This window comes from Typopeltis vanoorti, chromosome 2 (assembly GCF_054136105.1).
Source record: "Typopeltis vanoorti isolate ZY-2024b chromosome 2, IOZ_Tvanoo_1.0, whole genome shotgun sequence".
In the NCBI taxonomy this organism is placed as follows: domain Eukaryota; kingdom Metazoa; phylum Arthropoda; class Arachnida; order Uropygi; family Thelyphonidae; genus Typopeltis; species Typopeltis vanoorti.
In genome coordinates, this window is record NC_143550.1 from 70,611,542 (window position 1) to 70,632,665 (window position 21,124).

The following is a 21,124-nucleotide window of genomic DNA, read 5'->3' on the forward strand; positions in this document are numbered from 1 at the left end:
GGGAGGAAAAAACCTACTTGCCTGTGTCTGAAATCGACTAACTTGGGAACCAGTTGAAACAAGGCTTAGTAAAAGTTTCTCTAGGCTCTTTTAGATCACTAAAAGTTATTAAAAGTGAGTTCATAATATTTCTGTTCTGATTACTGTCACGAAAGTTCATTGATCCATGGGATGGATGGAAAGTGCACTAAAATTATGGAAGAGTCTTTCAGAATGCTGACTGAGTAAGAGTAAATAAAGATCTCAGATTGTAGAGAAAGATTCCTGAATAATTTCCAGTCTCTAATCTGTCACTTTTTCTTGAATTGGCTGCAATCAGAACATCTTATAAAAGCAGCAAGTATATCATCTATATTCCAAATCATAGAGAGTGAGGCTTTGGGTCTACTCTTCCTTTGAAATTTTCAGCAGGGTTATCATCAGGACTAGCAGCCTATATAGTTGTGTTCTGATCTGGATTTCTTTAAAATGTTCATGTGAATCCTATTCCTGATTAGAGGTGATTTGATCCTTCATTAGAAGGCACTTTGATGTTAACAAATCAGTATTTCTTGCATCCCCTCCAACTCCAGAAAATCGTAGTAGCACACCACTGCATATAATTATAAAACACTATATCCATTTACGTTTTTATAACTGAGGTTTATTTTTTAAATGTTGGTTTCAGAAGGTGGGGGAGGGGAGCAGGAGCAGAGTTGGAATACAAACTCTTTGGAAAGGAAAATTTGTATTTGTGTGTTGTTATTATAACTCATTTCATTGAACTTGCATTAATTTTATATACAGATGGTAAATGATTACTGATAGAATTTCCATTATTTTCTCTTCTGTAGTCATTGCTTCTTTTATAAAATTATCACATACTTTCATTTACCAAAGAAAATTCTGAATCCTGTAATATGCCATCACTGGCATATCAACAGGTTTGAAAATACAGATTTTGCATAAAGTTTCAAGATATATTTTTGCACCATTTCACCCAAGTGATTTTCAAAAAATAAAAAGATTGAAGGATCAAAAGCTTTTTTCTTGGGGTAAAATTATAGAAGGATAAGCTTCAAAAATTCTTCTGACATATAGATAACTACATATCTATAGACAGTAGTTAGCTGTTTGCTTGTAAATGCCTAATTTTCCTATGGTATGATCATATTTAGCATGTATACTAAAAATTTACTTCCTAGCATTGCAGATGTCAAGCATGCATGGGGCTTGAAAAAGAGTACACTTTTGTTATGCTTTTGATATTAAGTATTTTATGTATAAAATAGAAAATTTATAATCAGAGTATGTTCTTCCTCTTACATGTTGCATTTCTAATATCCAAATACAAATTATAGTGGTTACTTTTGAATTTGTTATGTTCACTTATATTTGATAGCCAAATGTGTTAACATACATACTTTGTAACCAACAGACTGTGGGTTTGAATTCTGCCATGGGCATGGATGTTTTTGTGAATATATTTAGATGGGAAATGAATTACAGCACCTATTATAAGGCCACCACTCTACTTATTAAAGGCCTGAAGTGACATGAAAAAGTTCCATGTTTGGTCTCTAGAGGACTTCCAGATTATGTAAAAAATAAGAATTAAAAAAATAGCTCACCCACTGTAACTTCAGCTTTTTATGGGTGGGAGTTATGGTTCATATCTCTGAAGTATGCATGTACTGTAATTATCTTTTGTTATTTGATTCAGTTATTTTATTTCATTTAAGGTTACAGCCTTCAGAGTTTAGCACCTTTTATGACTTTACAATGTTTATAATTGGCTACTCATGCATCATTCACTATCAAGAGACTCAGTGCCATTGTATATTAATTAGCTAACATCTTTTATTCCCTTATGGGGAGTACTTGAAGCCATTTTAGCCCTATCCATCTTTTGGATAGGGCTAAATTTCAGTCTCCATCAGTAGCTAATCAGAGATAGCTGGCCCAAAAGTATCACTAATTATAAGCGGCAACCAATGAAGAGACAACTGACAAATATTGCCATCTCTTGGTTCCTAGCTCTACCACAATACATTATTGTTTGAATTAGTGTGAGTTCTATGGTCGATTTTTCTTGTTTATTAGGATGAAAAACTAGTTTCTTGGAGAAAAAACCCGCTTGCCCTTGCCAGAGATTGACTAACCTGGGAACGTGATGAAGAAAGGCTTAGAAAAAGTTCCTTTACCTGGCAACTAGAAATGAACCAAGGTTATTCTTTGTATATTAATTAATGTTCTTATTTCAAGAAGGGAAAAAAAATTTTTTTTTATAATGTATATAAATGTATATAAACATTTTGCCCAATGTATATAAAGTACTATGTGGCAGAGCATCCTCTCCAATCCTACATTCAAAAAAAAAAAAACACCAAAAGATCCTAGGATATTAGAACCCTAAAGAAGGGATCTGCTTCCTTTAAAATGAGGCCTACCATTGCATTCAGTTTAATCATTTTAGTAAACTTTCTAACAACATTGCATATCATTTTTGATGTGATTTGTACCAGAATAATGAATATACCTCAAATGTTTGGCAGATACCAAAAGTTCTGCCAAACATTTGAAGCTAGCATATGAGAATTGAAATTAAAAATTACAGCAGTGAACTGTTCCGGGCAGAAGGGGGGGGGGGGGTAAGACAGGGATGCATCCTGTCCCCTCTTCTTTTTAATTGTTTTCTGGAATATGTCATAGATGAAGCTCTTCATAATTAGAAGAAACACACGTATAAACCACAGTGAAAATTATTTAATTGTAAATATTTCATCCTAAGTATCTTAGGACATCATCAGTACAGTATTTAAACAAAATTAGGAATAACATACAGTTAGGGTGCATGATTACAATAGAATCTCATGAAAACGTGCATAACGTGCTAAAGTAGTACAAAAAAAAAAAAAAAAAAAATTATATCCTAAATGGATATAATCCCAAAACAACTCAAAAAATCATCAGTCACTTCTGCATACATCAAACCAGACAGGAAGAAGTGCATAGGATTCCCATACCTTACGTTAAAGGCATCTCAGAACGTCTTTCTAAAATTATGAAGAAATACAATTTTGCCACTACTTACAAATCTATCAACCAAATTTACAACTTATTACCTTCTCCTAAGGACAAATTCTCACCCTTGATGTTACCTGGTGTTTATGAGATTCCATGCTCATGCAAATTATCTTACTTTGGACAGACAGGTAGGTCTGTTCAGAAACGCATCTTGGAACATCAAGACCACATTCGTCTTCTTAAACTGCAGAAATGTGGCCTCTCTCAACGCGGAATTGAAAATCCAAACCATAGGATCCATTGGGAAAAGGCTAAACTTTTACATAGATCTTTATTTAAACATGAACATTTATACAAAGAAAGTTCTGAAGCCCTACTACACAGACCAAACCTAAACTGCAACAACATTCTTACTATTCCTAAAGTACGGGAAATTATCATACAAAATTGTGTTAAATAATTAACGGTTTTTTTTTTTTTTACTACTTTAGCACGTTATGCACGTTTTCATGAGATTCTATTGTAATCATGCACCCTAACTGTATGTTATTCCTAATTTTGTTTAAATACTGTACTGATGATGTCCTAAGATACTTAGGATGAAATATTTACAATTAAATAATTTTCACTGTTGTTTATACGTGTGTTTCTTCTAATTATGAACGCACCACAGGTTTCGTTATTTAAAAAAGAAGCTTTTCATGAATATGATACTGGAATAGTAGTTGGTGGACTAAGAATAAATAACTTATGTTTCACAGACGATATCGATCTTCTGGCAGAAAGTGAAGAAGAATTGCAAGAGATAACTAGCCGCGTTTTCGGAACATTAAAAAAATATGGATTATACATAAACCTACAAAAAACAAAAACAACAATAACCTCAAAATCAGACATTGAATTCTTAAAGATACAAATTGGCAATAAACAAATTGAGAATGTAAACAAGTTCACTCATCTAGGAAGCACGTTGAGCACGATAGTCATTCAAAAATTGACATTAAATACTGAATTGCTAAGGCAACCGTAGCCTTACAGAAGTTAAAACCATTGTGGGGAGATAACAGAATAGCAATCACAACCAGACGAAGACTAATTGACATCTTGGTGAATTCTATCCTCTTATATGGTTGTGAGGCCTGGACTTTATTGAGGGAAGATGAGAGGAGACTCCTGTCTTTTGAAATGAAAACTTACCGAAGCCTTTTGAGAATTCCCTATACCGCTCACGAAACCAATGAAAATGACAGATTTCGGACATTTTCATTGGTTTTGTGAGCGGTATGACAGATGAAATGGTTCGGACATGTGGAGAGGGCTAATACCATTCCAAAACAAACACTAGAAGGAATCGTTCCGGGATCAAGGGTTAGGGTCCGACCTCGATTAAAATGGACTGATAACATCAAAAAATGGACAAATTTCTCTCTTTCTCAACTGACATCAAGAACAAGAGACTGAGATGATTGGAGTAGGCTAATAAAGAATATCACCTACCAGCCATGAATGACCCAACGGTCCATTTAGAACTATGGGAGAGAAGAAAATGCAGCCTGATAACAAACAGAATATCTTTGTTATCACAGTCTAGGATATGTTGTACATGATGTTTAGTAGATGGTACTAATTAATATTTAAGTTATTCAAACTATTAAATTAACTGTTCCTGGTGAAATCTTGTAGGTTAGAAATGTTTTAGGAAAAATGTAATTTAGTAAATAAAAATTGGGCTCTGATGTCCTTGTATCAAAATCCAAAGAAAGTAAGACTGTATGATATACTACCAGAAATCTACAGATGCAGGGATATCTACATATACATTGCATTGCCACTTCTGCACAAGAGATGAATGATTCTGCTTAAATGATACAAATAAGCAAAGTTATAAAGCTTAATAATTCTGCAGTGCAGACACTTAAACACATTATCAGGTTTATATTTTATATGTCTAACATTAAAAATTTGACCTATATAGAAGTATAATAACAATAATGTACTGGATTTTTTCAATCTTTGTTTTTAGATGGGAACTATGAGCAGTTTAAGCACAACATCCCGTAGCCTCTCACATTATTCTGTGGACATCAAGCACTCTTTCTCTACAACACCACAGGGATCTTGCACTGCATCTGTTTAATTAAAAACCAATGTGGATGGTAATAACACATCTGGATCTTTTAGTGGCAAAATGTGAATTGCTTTAGGGCTGAGCCAAATGCCCCAAATATAACTGAATTGTATTGGAAGTAAATTGTATTGCATATGCATGATAGCCACAAATAATTTGAAACTTAAAATAATAATGCAGAGTGAATAATGTGATATTCAAGGACACAATTGTTACATATGAATTCTGTTATATTATTATTATTTTTTTTTTTTTTTATAGTTATCCCCTTCCTTTATTTTATGTAATATCATTTAACTTGCTTTCACAAGTTAATGTCTGAATGTTATGATAACCAATATTGTATACTCAGACCAGTTTTCCTTTTATTCAAGTGGCTGTGGCTTGACTCAAGTTTTAAAAATAGAAAAATTAAATAGTAATTGAAAAGGACATGACGAAGATTTAAAGTTTACACATTTATTTTTTTTTTAAGACATGATTATATAATTGTTCTTCCAATAAGACAAATTTATTATTATAAATTTGTGTTTTATATACCAGTTATACAAATGTGCAGTTATTGCTGTTTTATAGGATTATGTAATGGGCATGGTGTTCAGAATGAAATTTATTGATACCATTTACATATTCACCTGGGGAGTTGGTTTGTTTAGATTATCAGAAGCAACTCAGGACCATGAATGCATCTTGTCATAAAGGTAATACTTTCACTACTCCATTTTCAGCCATTGATGATTAACTGTTTTTCTCTGGAACTCCAGATTTTCTTCCTGTAGGCATGTGAGTTGGGCTGAAACATGTATTTGACAATCATAATATATCTGATCTTGCCAGTAACAGTGGATTGCACATGGTCTAAAGACCAGATTGTTCAATTTTGCCCATAGGAGTAGATTCTTTAAACAGGGAACCTTACTTCTGTCAGGAAAAAGTCAAGTTTCCAACTTGATTATTTCCTGGAACTACTTTCTGGTAACCATATTCACTTTGAAATTGATAAAGTTCCATCACTGTTTTAAAAATAAAGGGGAGATCACTTAGTCATTGGTGGAATTTTGATCTGTGAAATGCTTGACACATAACATAGTAATTGAGCTTCTCTGCTCATTGGCAGCTTAACATTTTACTGAGATGATGCCACTTGTAATTACTGACTATTGCAGTCCTGTGAGGGATCCAGTTAGATGACAAACAAGTCCATTTGTTCTTCACATCTATATGATAAGATTTATCATGTATTTAAGTTACCCAGTACACAGTTATCTAGTCTACATCAATAGCAGTTATTTTAAAAATCTTTCACAAAACTCCCTAAAATAGAAGTTAAATGCATTTTAGTGTAATAATGCATTTGCAGCAGTAGTAGCATATTCTTCTGAAAATGCTTTTTTTTTTGAATTATTCAAAAGCAGTGGTGCCTAAACATCAGGTCAGATCTAGCCTACAGCACTATGACTTCTTTTCCTCTGAATTAAGATGTTGATTAAATATTTTATATATATATATATATATATATATATATTGTTTAAAATATGTTAGGTAATATGTTAATAAAATTGGTTGTGAAATGTAATTATTATTGATGGCCTTCACTAGACATAAGTCCACTTCAGACTGATTTCTTCTTTCTGCCCAGCTAACTACAAATAATCAGATGTTCAAGAAATGTTTTGTGTTCATGATAGGAGAAACTAGAGTACCCAGAAAGAAAAACAAATCTCACAAATACAGCCTGAGACCAGATAACTTGGTACAGAGGGAACAGTTCCAAGGGTGATATGGCATTTGCTTGTCATTAGAAAAAAACACTGTACATTTACTATATTCGGGTCTTATATAGGACACAAAGGAGCCCTTTATGTGGAGTTTTTGGCTGAAGGTGAGTTGACAGGGTCTTTCTGTGATGACAGGGTTTATCCTGTGAAGCTGAAAGAACACACAACTCAACCATAATATACTAGTGTCATGTAAACAGAGTCCATGAAACTTGTGCATTAGTTGATTCACAGTAGCATCAAGTTGCTTAAACCATCATTTGAGCAATTACAGCATTGTATGAATGGGTATTGATCATAATTGGAAATCAGTATGAGTAGATCATTGTAAGATGGGGTCTTTACTGTGCTTCTTATACATCAGTTAATGAACATACCCTCCAGTAACTGTTTTTTAAGCCATAGAATAATTTTATTGATGACTATAAATTCCTACCTTTTGTTCTACTTACTTACTAACTTTGTATTATACTCATTGTAGAGACTGGTTCTGATCATAAATTCCATGGTAGACCTTTATGGCCTTATTCAATTTCATGAATGACATTGCAATGATGCCTTCTGGCATAAAGTAAACAAACAGAGCCCAGCTATGGGCTTTATACTTTATAATTTCTCTTTCAGTTTAAGAAGTTTGTTTCCTTTCTGTTTCTATGAATAATGCATATCATTGTGTAGATATTTCTCTGCTTCAGATCGGTTTTCATTGCTAGTGATCATTAAAAGCAATGAAAATTATTTAAATTCTCCTTTGCATAATTACTTGACATTTTTTTCACAGTTCACAAAATAAAGCTAACATCCATGAAATGAAAATAACAATGAAAGACGGCATTGTAAATTGCAATTTTTAGTATTGCAAATTGTATTTAAAATAAATAATTATCGAACAGTGGTGAAATCACTCATTTATCAATTGATAATGGTCATAAGGTAATAATCAGTGTAACAGTTAACCAGTGGTGAGCTATGGAAATTTTAACAAAGGGCTTGCATTGTCGAGCAAAAAAAAAAAAAAAGACGTATTTCACACAAAAACATTTATTAATACAGCTTGTGTACAAATTCCTATCAAAAAGTATGAGGACAATCAACCTGTAAAGGCTATCATTTTTAAACAAATATTTCATGATCTAAACATGAAATATTTGCACACAATCAACTGTTTTAATTTATCTTGCATAAGAAAAACATTTTTTAACACATTAATTGCCAATCATGCGATATCACGTGATGCGAGTTCTCACCAAACGGCCGATCACGCGTTATCACGTGGATGTCGCTATCAAGTTTTTAAGCGGAATAGTATAGCGGCCACAGTGAAACGGCGTGTAATATTTATATTCGCCACTAGGGAAGGGATAGACTTTTGTGGAGTGGGGATGGCTGCCAGCCATTGTCTATTGTTTATGTTAGCCAGTGCGCACAGTGGCAGCATTCGGACAAGGCGACGACGTGATGATTTTGTTTAGTTATTCGTTGATTTAGTGTGCTTGAAGTTTGGTTTTTATTTATTTTGAGTATTGTTTTTGTTTTTTTTAATATGAGTGACCAACCAGGACCCTCGAAAAGACTCTGCAATGCTGGATCATGCAAAAAAACGTCTAAAAAGTATAGAGGTGGAAGAGTTATTACAGGATTCGGACGACGACTTTTATGCAGGGAGTGATATCGATGATATAAACTATGAATTTATTGATAGTGAAAGTGACTTGGAATCCGAAGAAGACGAAGCTTCGCAGTTGCAGGTGAAACAAAATAATGAGGTTGTAAATGAAGAACAAATATCCTTCAATCAAATCTCAGTTCATCCCGTTTTTCCTTCTAGTTCTGCGACGCCATTTGCAATAACTGCGTCACCACCACAATGTCTGCCTGACCAGCCATCACGTGCAGTTTCCAAGACATGTTGGAGTACCACTTCAGTTCTATGGGGGAAATTCCCTTTACTCGGACAAATGCACTACTAGTGCCAGCGCCGAATAATCTGAGGGATTATTTTGATTTATTTGTCAGTGAAGATTATTTACAAAAAATAGTCGATTGCTCAAATAGATACGCAGAAAACTTGAAAAATTCATCTAATCAGGTTCAGTCTCAAATTACACAATGGAAGTCGCTCACTCTAGAAGAACTGAAAATCTATTGGGTTACTATTACACACTAGTACAGCAAAAAGAATCGCGTTGTTGATTACTGGAAAATTCACCGTTTATATAAATCAGTTTTCCATCAATATATGTCGAGAAATAGATTTCAAAATTCTAAGATGCCTTCATTTTGTTGATGAATAAAATAATGCCGATCGCATGGATAAATGCAAATTAGTAATAGATAATTTCAATAATGTTATGGAGTGTATTTATTACCCTGGTAAAAATTTGTCTTTAGATGAATCGATGATTTTATGGCATGGTCGACTTATTTTCTGCCAGTACATCAAGGGAAAAAGACATAAATATGGAATCAAGTTGGTACTTGCAGAACCAAATGGTATCATCCTAAAAGTGCATGTTTTTGCTAGTACGTTAGATGTAACTGCTGGGAAAGGCCACACAGAAAAAATAGTGGAAAAGTTATTAGAGGGAAAATTGAATGCTGGCCATGCAGTGTTCATGGACAATTTTTATAACAGCTACGGTTTAGCTGCCAAACTATTGGAGCAAAATACATATTGCACCGGCACATTGAACAAGAAACGTAAAGATAACCCAAACAGTATAATTACAAAAAAACTAAAAAAAGGCGAAAATGTGTCACAGTGTCGTAACGGTGTCCATATAGGGAAATGGAAGGACAGAAGAGAGATAAATTACATATCTCCTGAATTTTCTGACGAAATGCAAGAAGTGACCACCAGACACGGCACTGTGGAAATGAAACCTGCAGCCATCATAAATTACAACAAAAACTTGTCCGGCGTTGATCTACAAGATAAAATGCTCAGTTACTACCCATGCGAAAGGAAGACTTTACGTTGGTATATGAAAATTTTTATACATACTTCGTACATAATATATCTATTACGCGATATCGCGTAATAGATATTTAGAGTACATAAATCCTATGTACATAATAATAAAAGCATATAAATAATATATTAACTTATTTTGAGCACAATAAAAACTAAATAAAAAAAATTTGGCCACCACACGAAATTCCAATTTTCAGCTTGGCAATGAACATGTTAACTATCAAAATATAATAAGAATGAAATCTTTTATAATCTTTTATAAAACATTTGATTGGCTAATGGTTTACCATACTGTTGGCTACCAGAAGGGAGAAGAGTAAAGAGAGTGCATGCACTTATTTTATTTTCAAACTTGGATGCATTCATTATAGAGGAGTTGAAACAATAATTCCAAATAATCTATACATGGCCGAATAGACTAATTTTTGTTAGGTTATTGTATTAGTTTGTCGCTTAATATGTTTGGAAAAAAAATTTATTTTTTGAAAAAAATAAAGTGAACAAGGGGCTCGCAAATTTGAGAAAAATTTAACAAAAGGCTCGCGCGAGCTCCTTATAGCTCACCACTGCAGTTAACACAGAAAGGTAATGCCCATCACACATTCAACATTTTAGAAGGATTTCTGCTTAAAGATTGCTAGAAATTTGAATTATAAAAAATACTTTTTTGTTAATGAAAGAAATCTTTCATTTTTGTGATGGCTATACTGAGAATTGACAGCATGCAAACACCATTAATAACAAACTACAGAAAGTCTCCCTGTGAAAGCCTTATAGGCATAGTGCTGTTTAAATAAAAATTTCCGTGAGTTTGCTGTAGTGAAAGTAGACTGTATGTGCAAAAATAAACATTTAAAAAAAAATTAAGCAAATATAGTTCCAGTATGACAGCTTTACCATTTTTTGATTGTTTTTATAGATGAATGTTTCAAAGAAATGTAAACCAACTTTGAAGTTTGTAAGCAGAAACTAGTTTTATTATTATATACAATATTTTTATACAGTTTGTAATTTTTTATAGAAAATAAAGAAAATTTTATTTCTTTATAAATGCTTTGTTCCATCATAAATATTTAATTCATTATATCACTTATTTCAGGTAGAAACACCTTGAAAGCCATAATTAATTCTACAATTAAATTTATTAATTAGAATAATTAAATATCTTGCAATATAAAAAAAAAAAATTAGGCCTGCACTGTGCACAGAACTAAATTTATTTTACTTGTAACATTGCTGGTGTTGAAGGTTGGTTAGTTATGAATCTTAGGAGAAAACTGAAGTATCCAGAAGAAACCAATGTTAGTCACATTATAAGACTGACACTCAAACAGATGAACTATATACTGATGTGTAAATGATGTTGCCAAACTGATGTGTTTAAGGAGATTTAGTGGCCCATTTATATATTGGTTTTACTATATATTTACACTTATCTTCTCCTTTCCTATATTTTTTTACACTTTGTTTTATATATTTTTTAATTTACATATTTTTACATAAAAAGGCTCAACAAATTATGTGAAATCCTACTCACTGCAAAAGGAAAGTGTACTTACACAAGCCCCCCCCTACATTTTTTTTTTAATAAGTCCCAATACTTCAGTAGAAGTTCGATAAAGTGATTGATGCTGTATCATTGTTTAGAGAACATTCCAATCTCCATTGTGTGCGAATCATTCCAAGAAGTCAATAAGAAGAACAGTAAAAACAATATTTTTTTGGAAAATATAATTTGCTACATTAATATTTGTTAATAGAATGGCCATTTATATTACATATGTATATGTGTTCTGTGTTTACTTAAAGTTTAAAAAATTTCGGAAAGTTTTTTTATTAAATATTTTATTTTATCCAGTCTGCAGTTACTTGCCAGCTGGCAAAATCTACTCACCAAGGACAAGTGGATGAGCATATTTGTCATGCTCTGAAATAATAGCAATGCTGACATGTTCAGCAGTATTAGATAATTTATTAGTGCTGAAACTCAATGGAATTGGTAGGTTCATCATACAAAGCATCACTAGACAATAGGAGGAACTAGAAAAAGAACTGCAAAAATTCTATACTGACAAAATAGGTGTTACTGTGATGAATACTAAAACAAGTGTGACATTCTTCTTACAATCACTGAAAGGAAGGAGGAGTTATAGTATTTAACACCAAATGTGAAGATTGCTTTAGTTCTTGTTTAAAAATTCATCCATTTTTTTCTCAAATATTTGTGTATTTGAGTTTACAGTTCACTTCTGAAAGCTTCTTATACTAGATTTGTTTTAAAACTTTCTTACACACTTTCTTTTCAGTATGATGTATGAATTTTATCCTGCTCAAAACTAAATAATCACTTCTGCTTTCAAATCCTCTTGAATTAGCATGAAGATATTGCTGTCCATAATAACAGTTAGGGAGACCTCTTATTTCTTGCATCTTCTCTCCATGTGAATTTGTGCACATCTTTGTTAGGACACGGACCAGTTATTACTAATACTAAATCCAGCAAGTACTTAGATTTGTTCTTTTCTCCAAATTTTCCCAAAACATTTCTTATAAAATTGGTAATCATTTCCTGCTCTGCTCTTTAGATATCCAACAAGGACTAACATTTTTTTTTTTCTTTGTGTCAATTACCTTCTTTATTGCCTTGAAAAATCCCTAGTAGAACCCTCTGTGAACTATGGACACAAATTTCTCTTTGTGCGGTTCCCCATTCTGATATTTGCCCACATCGCTGTATACTTAGTATTGCCTTCCATTTAAGATTATCCTTATATTTAGCATTGAATATAACATCTCCTTTCCTGTAATCCTTATGCTTGGATATAACATCTTGTATTTTTTGCTTAGAAAAGTCTCACCTATTTTTCTCTTCTTTATTTAGGTATTATGTCAATCTGGTACGGGGTGCTTAAGGGTCAAAGCTGTATAACTGAGAGGAGACCTCCACATAGCCTTTAAAGGAATGCGGAGAACCGACCAGGGCTTCTGACCTAATGTCCAATCCTCACCTTCTCGTGGTGCACCCTGTTGGGTATCTACTTTGATACTGAACGAACGAGGATGGGCTGGCAATTTAAGATTTAGCCGACCAAATTGTATTCTTATTGGTTAAACCAAAATAAAAAATGATGGTACAACATGACAAAATTTCATGCCGGCTGGGGCGTCGCCCGGTTAAACAAGGCCCCCGTTGTTTTCGCCAGGGAACCAGGGCGAACAGCGAAAAGTCAGCTACTGGAACAAATCTGAAAACAAACCCCAACTCAACATCACCAGAGTTGAAGATCGGTACTATCAACGTAAGAAGCCTGAATGGCAAAGAAATGGAGCTAGCCGAGGAATTAGATAAATACCAGATCGACATAATAGGGGTGACTGAAACAAAAAAGACCAAAACTGGCAAGATCTTTCTGAGCAATAAATACAAAATGTTATATTCAGGCAATGACAATCAAGGAAAAGAAGGAGTAGCCATAGTATTCAACACAAAATACGATGCTAATCTTCTTAAATGGCAGTCAGTCTCAAGTAGAGTAATGTGGGCAAATATGAGAATGGGGAACTGGACAATGAGACTTATTTGTGCCTATTGTCCCACAGAAGGTTCTACTAAGGTAGAAGTGGAGGAATTTTTTGACGCTTTAGAAAAAGCAACTGACACAATGAAAAAGGAAAAGTTAGTCCTTGTTGGGGATCTAAATAGCAGAGTAGGAAATGATTGTGAGACACAAAAATATTTTGGGAAAATTTGGAGAAAAGAGCAAAGCTAATAATAATGGCAAATATCTGTTGGATTTCTGCTCAGGACATGGACTGGTTATTACTAACACCATGTTCCAACATAAAAATGTGCACAAATTCACATGGAGAGAAGAGGCTAGGAATAAGAAGAGTCTCATTGACTATGTTATTATTGATAGTGATGTTTTCTCCCTGGTGCAGGACACCAGAGTGTACAGAGGATTTGAAATTGGAAGCAATCACTATTTAGTCTTGAGCAGGATAAAATTGAATTTCATATTGTAAAGAATAACATGCAAGAAAGTTTTAAAGCGAATAAAAGTTGAGCAGCTCTCAGATGTGAACTGTAGACTAAAATACAGAAAGATTATTGAAAAGAAAATGAAAGAGTTTGAGAACAGGAATCAAACCTTGGAGATTCAGTGGCAAACTCTGAAGAAAACATTGATTGATTCTGCCAGAGAGGCATGTGGTGAGGTTGTGTGCAAGGATAAAAAAATCAGAACTCCTTGGACACAGGAAGTTAAAGAGGCAGTGAAGGAAAAGAAGAAAGCATATCAAAAGTTACTGGCAAATAAGTCAGCTTTTACTCTTACAGAATACAGAGACAAATGTAAGAAAGCTAAACAGTGTGTAAAACCAGCTAAACAAAAGTCATGGGAGGACTTTGGCAAGAATATAGAAAATAAATATCAAGAAGGTGGCAAAATATTCTGGAGGTTGTTGAAGAAGCTTAGGAATGGAGGAAAGAGTGCTGTAAAAGGAGTTAGAGATGATAAAGGTGACATGAAAACAGGAGAAAAAGATATCCTTGAAGTATGGAGTAATTACTTTGAAAAACTGCTAAATGAAACAAGCAATGATGACAGCACAGTGATAAAAAAAACACTGACCAGGCATGCAGTCAGGAATACATATCCATACTTGAAGTAGAAAAAGCCATCAAAGGCTTGAAATGTGGAGGCAGCAGGAGTAGATGATATTCGACCAGAAATGCTGAAGTATGGTGGTATAAAAGTCTTACAGTGGATGCACTGCATAGTTCAGAAAGCCTGGACTGAGGGACGAATTCCTGATGATTGGAGTAGAGCTCTCATAGTACCCATATATAAAAAGGGAAATAAAACTGAATGTGAGAATTACAGAGGTATTTCCCTACTGAGTGTTCCTGGCAAGATCTATGCAAGTATACTTGAGAAACGGTTGAGAAGAATTGTGGAAGAACAAGCTGGATTCAGGCCAAATAGAGGCTGTCAGGATCAGATCTTCACTTTACGACAAATAGTTGAGAAAGCATGGGAATATAACAAAGATCTGTATTTAAGTTTTGTCGATTTGGAAAAGGCATATGACAAGGTGGCAAGAGAGAAGCTATTCAATACGCTGCAGTTATATGGTGTCAATGGGGCATTATATCAAGCAATACTTAGTCTTTATTTGATTTGTAAGTCAGCAGTTAGAATTGAAGGAAGTACAGGAAGATGGTTTAATGTTAAATCTGGTGTGAGACAAGGTGTACATTATCCCCTCTGTTATTCATTATCTATATGGATCACATTATGAAGGAAAGTGGTATTAAACCTGATATCAAAATTGGAGATGTTATTGTCAGCTCTTTGCTTTATGCAGATGATGTTATACTTCTAAATAAATCCGCTACAAGTCTGCAAGATTCTCTGACTAAATTGAATAGCTGTTGTGATAGATATGGTATGAAGGTCAGCAATAAAAAGACAAAGACAATGAAAATAGGCAGAATCATTGAAAACATCAACTGTGTTGTGAATGGAGAACCTGTGGAACAAGTAAAACATTTCAGTTACTTAGGCACGATTTTTACTGAAGATGGTAAATTAAATATAGAAATAGACAACAGAATCAGCAAAGCTGGTATGGTGGGAAGTCAATTGAATAAATTCATATGGAATAAGAGAGAAATTAGAACACTAAATTAGCTGTATACAAGACAGTGTTCAAACCAGTTTTAACTTATGGATCTGAGAGCTGGGTCAGAAGTAAAACACTTGACCAAAGACTAGAGACAGCAGATATGAGAGTCCTGAGAAAGATTAGAGGCGTGAACAGATGGCATCAATGGCAATATCATATTAAAAATGAGGATATTAGGAAAGAACTTGACATTGTCAGCATCCAGGAATGCATTAGCAGAGCTAATCTCAGGTGGTATGGTCACTTAAATAGAATGGGAGAGGAAAGATTAGCAAAACAAGTGTTCTCTGCCAGGTTGGCAGGAAAACGACCCAGATGAAGACCAAGATATAGGTGGATTGATACGGTACAAAGTGCCTTAGACGATAGAAATATAAGATCTGATAATGTTGGAGTCTTGACAAGTGACAGACTGATTTGGAGGAAAATTGTAGATAGGAAGTTAGTAATGATGTAAATTTTTCATGTAGTACTGTCATATCCTGTACACCCCTTGAGGGTACATGGCAGGAATTTGATGATGATGATGTCAATCTGGTACTTAACCAATTCTTTTGCTAGTTCCATTTCTTTTCTGTTGATGCTTATGTTGATAATGCCAATCTTGAGCCCAGTTAGTGTCCAGTTGTGAATTGTTCCAGTGACTGACTGTTTGCTATTCATCCTGGTTCCCCATGAACACTGCAATGGTTCTTTAACTGGATGATGTCCTAGCCAGCATGAAATTTTAGCATGTTGTACCATCATATTATTTTGGTTTAAGCCACTACAATACAATTTGGTCAGCTAAATTGCCAGCCCATCCTTGTTTGCTCAATATTCAAGTAGATACCTACTAACATGATACTATGAGAAAATGAGGATTGGACATTGTCAATTCATGTCATAGCAGCACTAGTCAATTTTCTGTATTCCTTAAAAGGCTATGTGGAGTTCTCTCCCATTTATTCAGTTTTGATCCTAAAGCATCCTAGCTGGTTTTCATTGGAGACCTCAACATTAGTGAAGTCATGAATGCCAGATGTATAAAAGTATTTTGAGAAAATTTGGAGAAAAGAGCAAAGCTAATAATAATGGTAAATGCCTGATGGATTTCTGTTTGAGATCCAAATTAGTCATTGCAAGAAATATTATTTATTTCTTCTAGGTCTCATTGATTATTATTGTTGATGTGTTATCTGCAGGAAACAAAAAGTATACAGAGGATTTAAAATAGGGAGTGATCATTTTGTTTTGTGCAGAATGGAAATAAGTATTGTACTGAAAATAAAATTGAAGTTCTGAAAGTGGCTTGCTTTTGATTCCTTTTAGAAGTTTTCATTCCTGTTCCTTTTTGAAGTTTGATTGCTTTTAGAAGCTTTCAATATGCTTTCTTTTCCATGAGAAAGGGGTGTGTGAGAGGGGAATAATGGCCAGTTTTGTGGAACAGTAGCCATGGAAATACCGATAGAAAAAGAAGCAGCTGGGGGAAATCCAGTGAAGAGGGGTCATCAGTTAAGTGAATAGTTAACATCATCTATCATGCTCCAACCATTTGAAAAAAACATGTCTTTATCTGGAAATATCGTGTTGTTGAGTTAAACAATTTTCTTTTGTCTATCAACTCCTTCCACTAAAAAATTAAATTCAGTTTGGAACATGAAGGAAGTCTATCTTTTCTAATGTGTTAATTTCCAAAAAAAAAAAGCCAAGCCAAAGGAGATTTCTCTTAGCATATACTGTAAGCCTACTCATACAGATTATCTGCACATATATGCTCAAAAAAAAAAAAAAATCACAAGAGATTAATAAAAACTGAAAGAAGAATTCCAGTCTCTACTCCAACTATTTGTGAGTAATGGGTATTGTGAGAAAATGGTATGAAAAATATTCTCTACTCATGCTTCACAACCATATTCTGACACAGACATATTGGTGGATTTTCTCTGATGATCACCACCCTCAAATCTCATGACATAAAAGTGACTTTCAAGCCTATTTTGACTGAAGTTTATTATGTTTGCCTCAAGACCATAACCCTTTCTGCAAACATTCTAGAGTTTATAATATTCCATGTTCTTGTTGCCTTTCTTACAGAGGGCAGATATCTAGAAGTTTGGAAATTAGACAGCAAGAGCATATTAGAGATGCCAATAGTTTTTCATTTCTCCCATAGTCGTCATAACATTGAATGGGATAAAAGCTTCATGCCTTACATAGAAGGTAACTACACCTCACAACATAAAAGAATCTACTATGGTCATTCATCCACAATGCATATGTGCACATTCAATAAGAACCAAGGAATGATCCTGTATGATGTTTGAAAATCACTCATTCCATCTTTCTACATATCAGACTAACATTTCAGCCAACTATCTTGCAAACGTCACTGAATGATAGCCATCGTGCCAGTTCCCATGCTCCACGTGGTTTTTTTTTAACTTATATTGTAACAGTTCCTGCATGTTTTGTATTTTAGTAATGTTTTAGTTCATGTTAGCCTTTTTGTTGTATTTTTTTTTTTATCCTAACTCAGATGAAGTCCCAAGAATCTGTGGTAAAATTAGTCACTTATCATTTTTTCATATTATTACAGCCAAATAAATCCAGTAGATTTCTCCTTAGAAGTGAACAGCTCTTCTGAATGTGGTTTAGCATTCTGAGAGAGTTTTTTTGGTGTGCTACCTGAAATGCGAGAACTATAATCTGAGATTGGGCAAATTTGAGATTTATGAAATGTTAAGAGCTGAGAAAGGTATTTTAGAATGAAAAAAGAATACCAAGGTTTTTTGGTGGCTGAGCAGGCTAGATGTGAAAGTCAACACAAGAAGAGAAAATTGATCTTAGTTGGTGAGCAGAATGTTATCACAAATAAGGGAGAGTGAAACATGGTCTTTCTTCTGGGAAATAAGAGGAATCTGTTTGGGTAGTATTGAAATTCATTAAATCATCTTCATCTCACTTGAGAATGAAGATTGATTTAAGGCATTAGCCATAGAATATTTTGAAGTTTGAATCATCTGCGCACTACAAAGTTTTTGTACATGAAAAGGATTGGAGTGTACTGTACTGTCATCTAGAAAGCTATTAATAGATTGCATTATAGTAAAGATCATTCATATATAGGAGAAAGAGTATACATGAATGCAACACAGCCTTGGAGCACTCTGGCATTGATGATGAGAAAATCAGATGAGAGGGAACCATTCACCATGACAATGAACAACCAGAGAGGTAGTGGATTCCCAGCTACTTATACATTCTCTGGTATAAGGAAGACTGTAAGAAGGCAATGAATGAGAAGGGTGCATGAGACTGCCCCAAATTTGGAAAGCTTGCATCTTGAGAACTTCAGTCCAACAGCCAAGACAACCCATTATAGCCTGCTAGGGGGCACCTTTAGGACTCTAGGAACAACAATAGTTTTCTCTCTTCTGCTTCATTTACTTTTTGTAGTGCATGTGTCATACGTATGTTGCCATGAAGATGGCAATGTGACATTGCTGAAATATAGGAGGTATTTATTGAAGTTTCTTTTAATTAATATTCCAGTATAATTTAATAGTCATGTAAGAAGGCAGATAAAAAGGGTGCAATGTCAGACTCAATCAAATGCCTTGGAAATAACAAGGAAAACGATGCGAGTTTCTGTAAATCTTTCCAGTCCTGTGTGTCAAAAAGTGGATGAGGTTGATTAAGTCTGCTGCAGAATGTAAATGGCAGAATCCATATTGATCACTGATGAAGTAAGTGAAGAGAAATGGTTAACCTCCTCATCACTGTTGAAGTATTGAGGTGAGAGTGATGGGCAGTTAGTTTAATCGCTGAAATTATCTTCCTTTTGGATCAGGCTGGATAACAGCTTCTATTCTGTGTGATAGATGCCAGATGAGTAGAACAGCTTGTAAAGATGTTATAGGATGTGGAACACAAGCTCTTAGTATAACTAGAGAAATACCATCAGGTCTAGAGGCTTAAATGTGATCAGATAAAGTCCTTATGAAAAAGGAAGTATAACTTCATGGAAGTTTTTTCTCTTGGCTATGCTACAAATTATATATTGGGTTTTACACTTTATCCAAGTGTAAGCAAACAAGTTTTCTCCTGAAGTACTTTCAGGACTGGGCCAACTCATGGTAAAGGTGGTATAAGTTCTCATCACTTGCCTTAGTATCTCCCATAATGCAAAGCACATCTCCTTGTGGACATGTATAATGCTATTCATTAAGGAAAGGGCCACTACCTAGACCAGTTTCCCTGTATTAAGTGTGGGGTTACCTCCCCCAAAACTTGAGATCCCCCCCCTTCCCCCCAGATCACCCAACAATGAGCAAGCCGAAAGATCAAAAACTCAGCGTTGTTTTCCTCAGTAACAGGCTCACCCTGTCACTAAGAAAAACTCTCAGTGTTTGGCTTTACCCAGTGGCAGGCTCACCCTACCACCGAGCAGAACCACTCATATCTCATCGGAGGAGGCAACAGCCGAGCCTCAGATAGCTTCATGGGCTACAGCATTGCCATCTGTTGCCCCCCCCCCTCTACCTGGGTAACAGCAACAGCTGAGCCTCAGGTAGAACTTCGTTGGCTACAGCATTGCTATCCATCAGCCAGGCTTCCAACCGGTTTCAACCCTTAGGGGTCTCGTCAGTGGGACCCAGACCAAGAGGTGGTGATACTAAGGTGGAAGTAATGGAGAAGTCATTTACCTATACGAGTTGCCAAAGGGTGTCACACCCTATTATTAAAATTCTCTGGATTAGAGATAAGTTTATGGAAGTGCTATGCTACTAATTATATATTGGTTTTATCCTTTATCCCAGTGTAAGCAAACAAAGTTTGCGCATAAAGTACTTTCAGGACTGGGGCAATTCGTGGTAATTGCAGTAAAGGCACCAAGAATTATTTCAGTCATTTTTGGTGCCTTTTGTGATGTGACACCTTTTTTGGCAACTCATATGTAAAGTATAAGCTCTGCATCACTACAACCCAAGTATTTACATACATCTGGGTCTGGCTCCCACTGACGAGACCTCAAAAAAGGTCGAAACCGGTCTGGGTAGTGCCCCCCACCCCCCATAATGTATAACATCATCCATGTCCGCTAGGAAGATGTGTTTTACATTATAGGAAATACTAAGAATAGTGATCGGAACTTGCTCCACCTTTACTACGAGTTTCCCCTGTCATGAAAGGTTTGCTTACGCTTGGATCTGCCGAAACTTTTATAGTTTCTATATTCGGCACGCAACTCTTGTAGTTTCTCTATTCGGCTTTGAAATAATCTTGGGTTCAATATCCACTTAATTTGAATAATTGTACATCGCCGAAGTGAAGCCTTTTGGCTCTCTTATTTCAATAAAATATTACCTATTACTTGCTCATCTTGGATGAAAATTTATGAAATTTAATAGAGTCTCTATTAATATTTCATACATCTGTCTAGTTTAAATCAGACCGTGAATGATTTGAGTGAATATAAAATTATATGTTAATAATGGAAAATATACTATCTGTAATAGACAAGTCAAAAGAAGCTGTGCTAGTAACAAGTAATGGTTCAATTGC

General features: G+C 34.7%; 1 protein-coding gene across 1 annotated transcript in view; it reads left to right on the plus strand.

Annotated features, from left to right (window-relative positions):
* LOC150109152 (uncharacterized) overlaps positions 1–10,917 on the plus strand; it is a 36,295-nt gene extending 25,378 nt beyond the window's left edge. Inside the window, exon 5 of the mRNA XM_090411763.1 lies at positions 5,030–10,917. Coding sequence (XP_090267889.1) covers positions 5,030–5,143 — 114 coding nt within the window. The 3' untranslated portion in view covers positions 5,144–10,917. The remainder of the gene's footprint in view (positions 1–5,029) is intronic.
* Positions 10,918–21,124: the final 10,207 nt, after the last annotated feature.